Below are 10,615 nucleotides of genomic sequence, written 5' to 3'. Positions count from 1 at the left end.
GCCCGTCCAGACTGCCGGAACGTCCAGGCAGCAAGAATATCACAGGAACAGTGAGTGAATGAATTCAACCTCAATAGCACACTCATTATCTCATTGATTATTCCTCAACATTAGAATCCAGTACATTACCACCAGTAGCAGTGAACTTCAAAAATAAAATGATCAATGAGAAAGCAGAGAATATCAACCACGATGATCATCAAGGAGAAGCAGATCAACAGTCAGTGCTGTTGGCAACAGCACAAGTAAAAGTAATAGCACCGAGAGGATTCACGACAAAAGCCAGAGCACTCATCGACCAGGGTTCAGAGGTATCGTTTATCTCCAAACAATTGGTTAATCAACTGCATTTACAGAGAAGAGCATCAACAATGGAGCTAGTGGGAATTGGTGGATTAATTCAGGTCACACCAGAGGAATAGTTTCGGTCATTCTACAAGCGAGCCATGGGACTCATCAACTGCAACTCAACGCCCACATTCTAAAGAAGCTCACCGCAATAATTCCGTCATTTTCATGCTCATCAGCGAGGATCGGCATGATTCTACAAGCTAGCCGATCCCCATTATCTAAGGCCTGGACCGATCGACATCATACTGGGGGCTGACAACGATGGGCAGATCATCATGGATGAAGTTGTCAAGTCAGAGCAATCGAGAGTAGTTGGCTAACGGACAGTATTCGATTGGATACTATCCGGACCAATCGAATGCACAAATTGTTCAATAAAGGTATCTCTATCAGCTGTACGAGAATCTTCAAATGAACAACTTCTAGAGCTTCTGCAGAAATTTTTGGTCCAGGAAGAACTGCCAAACAAGAGATCATCAACATCAACATCAACAGAGCTTTCACCAGATGAGTATGAGTGCGAGATGCACTTTAGAGCAACTCATAGCAGAGACAACACCGGGCGATACATCGTGAGACTGCCCCTCAAAACTTCAGCAGCAGCGCTCGGAGAATCGAAATTTAAAGCAGGACGTCAACTCAAATCGATCGTGAGTCGACTCAACACAGATCAAGCATACTCCCAGTTGTACACAGAGTTCGTTAACGAGTACGCAGCACTGGGGCACATGAGAATAGTACCAGAGACTCCAGAACCCGTGCAAGCCTACTATCTACTCTTTCAGTACCCCATATGTGAAACATCACGGGGTACTGAAAGAGGAGGCCATCACAATGCAGCTGAGAGTCGTATTCAATGGCTCCAGCCCCAGTTCATCAGGTATGTCACTCAACGATATACTGTATTCTGGTGAAAAATTGCAGAACGATGCCACGGTTATCCTGACGTGGATGAGGAGTAGGCAGGCTCAAAAAACATTTGGTCCGAATTTCAATTGGCAAGTTTATAGAAACGAGAGCTCATTAGTTCAAATGACTGTGTGATTTTTTTCCGATTTTTAGCAACATTTCTAGTGCTTCCGCAAACGATTTGAAAATATACAAAAATATCTGACCCACTGGCAGTTCGTCATTATGGACGTTAGTGAAAAGTCAAATGATTTTATGGCGATCCCTTGTCAGGTAGCAAGAGTGTCGACCCAGTGTGATGTACAAGTGGGCATGTTCTAGGAAATATCTAAAGGTTCTGCCATTATGCTCACTAGTCACAAAATCGTCAATGTTAAGTAAACAACTGAAAACTTTTTTCTTTTACTTTATGTATTTTCAAACGATAATTTCAGATATCTTGATTTCCTTAACTTCGGCTGATCTAAACAGAATTCATCAATAATGTTCTGTAATTACCGCATTGAATAACGTCATATTTATTCATATAAAAAAAAAGTTGGGACGGGAGATATCCTCTCATCTATGTTGAAGAAAATAATTTAGACATTATTCTTTCAATTTTCTTCCCTTATCAATTGAAATGACTTTCTAGACTACTGAAATGATTAAATCATTAACAAATTTTTCTTGCATGCTCTGTCTCGATTAAAGTCAAATTTCAATATAGTGAGAATTAGGCACTGTTCTTTTCCAAGAATCTATAAAGATAGTGCTACAACAATTCAATAGATAATATTTCGATGACATCGGATTGCAGCATCACAATCCGAATGAAATTAATATTTCAATATTCTTAAAAATTTAAATTAGTAACAGATAATTCCGATAATACGATTTGTGAGGCTCTTTTGTGCCTTCAGGGACCTTCTAAGAATGTAAAAATTCTGGGATTTTACGAGGAGTCATTCAGTTTGACGGTCAGGGGCGAGTATTGAGCAAATTTCATAATTTCTCCATTAATTTATGATTGGACAAGCCGAAAATTTTGGGGGTGGAGTTTTTGCCCACTTAATATTCCTTTTACTGGAATACCTATGAATTTTGGGTCTCTCCTCAATCCCTCCTGAACACAGAAAGTCATTTGACGATGCACTACCAAACCAATCACATCGAAATAATTGCTACGTTGATTTTTTTCTCTTCTGTAAAGATTAACAACAAAAAACGTACGAAAATTCCAGAAACGCGACAAGACATTGACATCACTTTCGTCGGTAGTGCAACACCGGAAATTTGTGGAAACCGTTTGCCTTCCAATAGGCAGGTTTTACAGTGTTTTTTCTATCACACGAGACATGTAACACCGAAGCTTACTGCCCGTGAAGCCGCAAAGTGTATTGTGCGGAAGTGTGCCCTTTTTTGGGAATACGCAGGAATCCCAATCGTGCAAGAGTCCTATGCTATTACGAAAGTGGATAATCTAGTGAATTAGTATAGAAATATTCAAAGGTACAGCGATTGTCGAAAGGAGAAATATTTAGTAGCGCAAGTGAAAGAGATCGAGTTCCAACATATGCTAGACAAATTATTTCATTCAATCAGCGGAGTGCACAAATTAAATTTCGGAACAGTGAAATATTTTTCTATAAGACATACACGGTTTTACAGCGATCATTTTTTGATAATTTTTTTCGGTTCCATTGCTCAGAGCAACGAAGAATTTTCTGCCTACGATTCTCCTGATTAAAATCCTGAGAGAAAAAATAATGCCCCCGATTACCACTTGAGCTTCAAAATTATTTGAGGAGAAATCACTCGCGCTTCGCACTCGGGATTTTTGAACTTGCAAAACATAACACCCTCCTTTATTTGCAAAGAAACTATCGAGAAATATCCAATCGTTCTGAAGCACCCACAGTATTATGAACAATTATTTTTATGAGTTACTCTAGCGATAAGTAATGTATATCACATTTATATTAAATTTGTATGATTTAAAAAAATACAGCGTAATAATACATTTTCTAAACTCTATGAACATTCAAAATAGTTTCAATAAAACAACTCCACTTCTAATTGAGCTATAACAATGAACCGAGTGACGTTGAAATCGTAATGTATTGAGGAATTTAACGATGTTGTTTGTCAAGTTAAATTCCAAAAAAGTTGACAAATTTAATATTGAAAAACGAATACACCAGTTATTTATTACGGAGAGAAAGAAAAAAATCGACCTGTGCTAGAGAAGGCTGGGCCAGCGGACTAACCTTCTCCATTTCAGTATATGGCCCTCCATAAAAACACCGGACACTCCCAGCACCTGTCGGAGCCTAAAAGTTTAACAATTTTCTTTTGCATTTTTCTCGAATTTGGACCTGTTGAAAATTATCCTTCTTTTGGAGAATGACGATGAGATAGTTAAACTATCACTTGACGGAATTAAAAAAGGACTGGATCGATTTCGGAGGGCTCTGGAAGCCCCCAAAAATGTCCATTTTCAGCAAAAATGATCCACTTTTATTCGTTAACAAATGGAATGGAAATTGCGAAAGAGCATTATTCATATTATTTGATTATTTGTCAATAGTTTCCCACCAAGTATTCAAGAAAATATGAAAAGTTTACTCATATAATCACGATTCGAAACTTAATTGACTTTTTCACGTGTATAACGTCATAACAAATTCCAAATCGTTGCGGAAGCTCAAAATATGGTTCTAAAAATCGGAAAAAAATCACACAGTCATTTGAACTAATGAGCTTTCGTTTCCGTAAACTTGCAAATTGAAATTCGGAAAAAATGTTTTCTGGGCCTGCCTAATGAGGAGGCACAGGCTCGTGTTTGGCACGGATATTGTCAAGATGTTCCGCCAGATACGAGTTCACCAAGATGACTGGGATCTTCAGAGATCCTGTGTATCGACGAGAATCAACAAACAGTCACCTACCAGTTAACGACAGTCACCTATGTACTAAATTGTTCTCCATGTTTGTCGTTACGAGTTCTTCAACAACTAGCAGAAGATAAAGGGCACCGCTTCCCAGCAGCAGTAGAGACACTCACCAGAGATCGTTACGTTGACGACATTTATGGCGGCTCCACGGCAAAATATCACACATCAAAATATCATCGGCAAAAAATCATGCCTCAAAATATCACGAAACAAAATATCACTGGTAAAAAATATCACAAATCAAAATATCACACTCAAAAAATATCACAAACCAAAATGATCATAAACAAATTAAAAAAAAAAATTACGAGTGTACATGAATTGAAAACAAATCAAACAATTTCTCCTAAACCCAAACAGAAAATCAATATATTGATTTATAAGGAGAGGGAAAAACCCAGCAGTGTTTACATACCGAAAATGGAATTAAATAGGCGTATTGTGGTAATGAATTATCGGAGAAAGAAAGAATTACACGGCCGTGTTCACACACGCGACGAAAAATCAAGAAAAACAATTGAAATATCATTGAATATATTGAAAATTAAAAAATTAATTAATATGATTGAAAATTTAAAAATTACATGATATGATATGATATGATATTTTAAAAAGTGATATTTATCACAAATGATATTTTCATATTATGATATTTATCCATGTGATATTTTTTCATGTGATATTTTGAGACTGATATTTTGCCGTGATGCCTTTATGGCGGTGTGATATTTTGAGACTGATATTTTGCCGTGATGCCTTTATGGCGGTGCAGAGACAGAAGATGGTCTCAAGGAGATCGCAACGCAGCTACAAGGGCTTTGCTATGCATGAGGCTTCTCTCTACAGAAGTGGAGCAGCAATTGTCTGGAGGCTCTGCATGAGTTGGGCCCATTAACTGAAGAAGAAATTATCCAGTTCAAGGAGTCAGTCACCAAGGTACTTGAATTGGGTTGGCATCAATCCACCGACACATTCCGGTACAAATCAAAGGACTTCAATACGACGACAATGACCAAGAGAGTAGTCTCTTCTGAAATAGCCTAGATCTTTGATCCACTGGGATTTATTGCACCAATTGTCGTCCAGGGAAAGATTCTCCTACAAGATCTTTGGAGATTGAAATTAAAATGGGATGATCCTCTTCCAGACGAGTATGTTCAACGCTGGAAGACATTCCGACAGAATCTCAATGACCTAGACAGAGTAACTATACCTATCTGACTGAGAATTTCAACAGAGACACTCAACATCCAAATTTATGGATTTGCAGACGCTTCAACGGTAGCCATGAGTGCAGTGGTATATATTCGTACGAAAACACTCAACGACTCAACATCAACAGTGCTGGCATGCGCGAAGACGAAGGTAGCACCACTCAAGCGTATGACCATCCCTCGTCTAGAGCTCACAGCGGCTCTTCTACTGACTCAGCTAGTGGCATCAATGAAGCAAATGCTCCAACGCGACCAGGTAAACACCTGTCTCTGGTGTGACTCTTCAGTAACACTAGCTTGGATCAAGAGCCACGCATCAAGATGGAAGGACTTCGTCCACAACAGGGTCGTCAAGATCCAGGAAACTCTCCCGAATGCTATCTGGAGACATGTCAGTGGGAAGAAGAATCCAGCTGATTTTGGCGCCAGAGGCATATCACCGAGCCAGCTAGCAGATCATCAACTGTGGTGGTCGGCACCTGAATGGATCAATCAGGATCCTGAAGAATGGCCACAATCATCAATCGATGCTCCAGCCATGGACATCTCAGAGGTGGGCAGAGAAGCAAAACCAGCACCAGCCCATTCAGTTGCAATTAAAATCAACGAAATTGCAGAGCTACTCAACAGGTATCAGACGATGGCTAAATTGCTAGCCGTAATACCTACGGTCAACAGAGTCTTGACAACAAGAGAACTCAACGACGCGAGGTTATTTTGAGTAAAGATAACCCAACATCAATACTTTGGGCCAGCCATTCGAGTACTCCAGAAAAATCACCAACTACCGAGAAATCATCAACTAGCTAAGCTGACACGCACACTAGACAACGAAAGGATCATGAGACTTGGGGGACGCCTCAAGAACTCCCAGCTAAATCCAGATGAAATTCACCCAATAATCTTGCCTCGCCAGTCACGCCTCACCACACTAGTCATCGAAGAAGCTCACCACAAAACACTCCACGGAGGAACTCAACTAACCTTGGCCTACACACGTCAAAGGTATTGGATAATCGGTGGCAGAGGCACAGTTAGAGCGTATATTCAACGCTGTGCCATCTGCACCAGACACCGAGGAAGATAGGCCCAGCAACAGATGGGTCAACTGCCAGCAACGAGAATCTCTCCAGCAAGAGCATTTCTCCACACAGGGGTGAAATATGCAGGACCATTCACCATCCTCAAATGGAGACCAACGAATGCACAACCAGGGTCAGTGCACATTGCAGTTTTTGTGTGCTTCACCACATCAGCAGTTCACCTAGAGCTAGTCACTAGACAGACAACTGACGCCTTCATCGGAGCCTACAAGAGATTCACCGGAAGACGTGGTATTCCAGCAGTCATGTACAGTGACAATACCACTACCTTCGTGGGCGCAGCAGAGGTCTTAGACAAGATCTATCACCGAGCATCTGGAGAAAATCAGCAGGTTCAGTCTCCTCTCGCCACCAATGCGGCTCAATGGAGCTTTTCACCACCACGAGTACCCCATTTTGGTAGCAAGTGGGAAGCAGCCGTGGGATCAACAAAGTATCACCTTAGAAGAGTCTTGGGGACAACAACACTCACATTTGAGGAACTCAACAGTGTCGTGATCCAGATAGAGGCCTGCCTAAATTCCAGGCCAATCTGTCCCATGTCAGATAACCCAGACGATCTCCAAGTACTCACCCCAGGACACTTCCTAATAGGTGAGCCTCTTCAACTCATTCCAGAGCCATGAATAATCGACAAGAACCCCAGCAAACTGCAGAGATGGAACCTGGTAATGCAGCTAACTCAACAATTCTGGTCCAGGTGGGCCAAAGAGTGTCTTCAACGTTATCAAGCAATCTATAAGTGGACACATCGAGAAGAGAACATCAAGGTTGGCGACATGGTGCTGATGATAGACGAAAATTATCCACCAGCACAATGGCCAATCGGACGAGTCATTGCGACACGCCTAGGAGCAGATGGGCTAACGAGAGTCGCAACCATAAGAACCGCAAAAGCAGAAGTACCAAGGCAGGCAGATGGATCACCAATCATACAAAACATCAGAACAACCTACACAGAGCTTGACAAATCAATCACCAAGCTTTGCTTACTGCCATCAGATCCACCACCTCCAGAGCAACCTCCAGACGATGATGCAGAAGAAGCTCAACAGGACTAGAATCACCATTAATTCATCATCCCTGATGATGAATTACCCCCGGGGTGTTCGAAATGCAGCTTAAATCTCCATATTGTTCACGGTCAACTAACTCGGCCATCTCCGAAAATCTTCGCGACCCCTCGGGTCAACGGACACAGGTTAGCGCGGCACCCGGAAGAGTCACATCAGTTGTATTTCGGTATCCTCACGATAATGATATAGTAGAGCCAGTCAAAATGCACTGCACTTGAGATTCTCTCGATATTGAACTTCATGATTGACTCAAAATAATTGATAGTTAACTCGGAATCAATTGATAATTGAATTGAATTAAATAGAGACGCTGTACGAAGCGCTAGACTCAAATGTAACGCGTTGATGTACTCCGGTGATGTACTCGATTGAGCGGTTACGGCGATACAGTACTATGATTAGAGTGACTCTCTCGGTGGCTAGCGCGATACTATTGACTTTTTCAGGGATTTTCTTCGTAGCTGACTGTGAGCCCGAAGGGTCCCGAAGTTTCTCGAGATTTTCGTTAAGCGCGGTGACCGTTTGACAAGTTTGAGTAGCTGAATTTCAAACCTCCCGGGGGCCATTCATCATCAGGAATGATGAATTGTGCGTTGAATTTCTCCGCTGCTTACTTTGCTGGTTACTCGTTGATTCGCTCTGGATCGTCTTCTCGATAGTTTTCTTCTCCTGATTGTTTGATAGATTTCTTCTCCTGATTACTCATGTACTGGTGATAATTCAGGGCTGATTGCTGATGTACTGTTGATAATTTAGGGCTGATTGCCGATGTTCTGTTGATAATTTTGGGCTGGAGTCATTTAATACGACTCACAGCTCGGATTGATAATATCTCCCAGGGCCTGTTCTGCGGTAGATAGGATGCTAGAGAGGCTTCTGGAAATTCTGATGCTTTCTTGATTTCTGGTGTTTCCTGTGTCTCGCAGTTGACACAGACAAAACATTAACATTGATCATCTGTAGAGATAGCCTCTTAATTTTGTATGCATTTGATTGCATTGAATTTGCATACTTCCTGGTCCCGGAACTTTTGTTGATGCTCGATCAGCTGCTCGTTGAAGGTTCCCTTACGGCCGTTGGGGAAACCCTCGGTGAACAATCTGTGCAACTACAATACCTGATGGTATTCCATAATTGCTGTGCGTTGGCGTGATTGATCTGGAGTTTAAGCAGGCCTCTATCTGGGTCAGGATACTGTTGAGTTCCTCGTAGGTGAATGTCGACGGCCCAAGTACTCCTTTGAGGTGATACTTAGTAGATTTATCAGCTGCTTCTCACTTGCCTGTGAAATGCGGTGCTCTCGGTGGTGAGAAGTTCCATTGAGTCCCATTTGTGGTGAGGGCAGCTTGGATCTGTTGATTCTCTCTGGACTCTTGATTGTATAGCTTGTTGAGTACTCCTGAGGCTCCAAGGAATGTAGTGGCGTTATTGCTGTACATAAACTCGGGGATACCTCTCCTTTCGGTGAATTTCTTATAAGCTCCGATGAAAGCCTCTGTTGTTTGCCTGGAAACGAGCTCTAAATGGACTGCTGATGCACTGAAACACAGAAATACTGCGATATGAACAATAGATGGTTGGGCAGTTGTGGGTCACCATTTGAGAATGGGGAAGGGACCGGCATAGTCCGCTCCCGTGTGGAGAAAAACTCGTGCAGGTGATCTTCTTACAGCAGGCAGTTGGCCCATTAGATGCTGGGCCTGTCTTCTTCGGTGCCTAATGCAGGAAGGACAGCGTAGGTTTTATGCTCTCACTGTGCCTCTCCCACCGATGATCCAATACTTCTGGCGAGTATAGGCTAGGGTGAGTTGAGTTCCTCCGTGGAGAGCTCTTCGGTGAGCTTCTTCGATGACTAATCGTTGTGAGACGAGACTGATGAGACTGAATAATTGGATGAATTTCGTCACAGGCTAATTGAGAATTCANCGATCAGCTGCTCGTTGAAGGTTCCCTTACGGCCGTTGGGGAAACCCTCGGTGAACAATCTGTGCAACTACAATACCTGATGGTATTCCATAATTGCTGTGCGTTGGCGTGATTGATCTGGAGTTTAAGCAGGCCTCTATCTGGGTCAGGATACTGTTGAGTTCCTCGTAGGTGAATGTCGACGGCCCAAGTACTCCTTTGAGGTGATACTTAGTAGATTTATCAGCTGCTTCTCACTTGCCTGTGAAATGCGGTGCTCTCGGTGGTGAGAAGTTCCATTGAGTCCCATTTGTGGTGAGGGCAGCTTGGATCTGTTGATTCTCTCTGGACTCTTGATTGTATAGCTTGTTGAGTACTCCTGAGGCTCCAAGGAATGTAGTGGCGTTATTGCTGTACATAAACTCGGGGATACCTCTCCTTTCGGTGAATTTCTTATAAGCTCCGATGAAAGCCTCTGTTGTTTGCCTGGAAACGAGCTCTAAATGGACTGCTGATGCACTGAAACACAGAAATACTGCGATATGAACAATAGATGGTTGGGCAGTTGTGGGTCACCATTTGAGAATGGGGAAGGGACCGGCATAGTCCGCTCCCGTGTGGAGAAAAACTCGTGCAGGTGATCTTCTTACAGCAGGCAGTTGGCCCATTAGATGCTGGGCCTGTCTTCTTCGGTGCCTAATGCAGGAAGGACAGCGTAGGTTTTATGCTCTCACTGTGCCTCTCCCACCGATGATCCAATACTTCTGGCGAGTATAGGCTAGGGTGAGTTGAGTTCCTCCGTGGAGAGCTCTTCGGTGAGCTTCTTCGATGACTAATCGTTGTGAGACGAGACTGATGAGACTGAATAATTGGATGAATTTCGTCACAGGCTAATTGAGAATTCATGAGGCGGCCACCTAGCCTGATGATGCTCTCATTGTCTAGCGTTGGAGTCAGCTTTGCTAACGGATGACTCCGTGGTAGTTGATAGTCTCTCTCAAGAAGTCAGATGCATGAACAGATGCATATATTGTATTGTGTTATTTTTACCCAGAACAGCCTGGCTTTGTTGAGTTCTCTAGATGTGAGGACAGGCATCTGAGGAACTGACTGTCTCCTGC

General features: G+C 42.5%; 1 protein-coding gene across 1 annotated transcript; it reads left to right on the top strand.

Annotated features, from left to right (window-relative positions):
- Positions 1–6,509: 6,509 nt before the first annotated feature.
- LOC107045880 lies at positions 6,510–7,139 on the top strand. Its single transcript, XM_015268286.1, has one exon. The coding sequence runs from the start codon at positions 6,510–6,512 to the stop codon at positions 7,137–7,139; it is 630 nt and encodes a 209-aa protein (XP_015123772.1).
- The last annotated feature ends 3,476 nt before the right edge of the window (positions 7,140–10,615 follow it).

Source organism: Diachasma alloeum, unplaced genomic scaffold, assembly GCF_001412515.2.
Source record: "Diachasma alloeum isolate Michigan unplaced genomic scaffold, Dall2.0 Dall_scaffold_01099, whole genome shotgun sequence".
Lineage (NCBI taxonomy): Eukaryota > Metazoa > Arthropoda > Insecta > Hymenoptera > Braconidae > Diachasma > Diachasma alloeum.
This window is presented reverse-complemented; position numbering and strand designations above follow the sequence as displayed.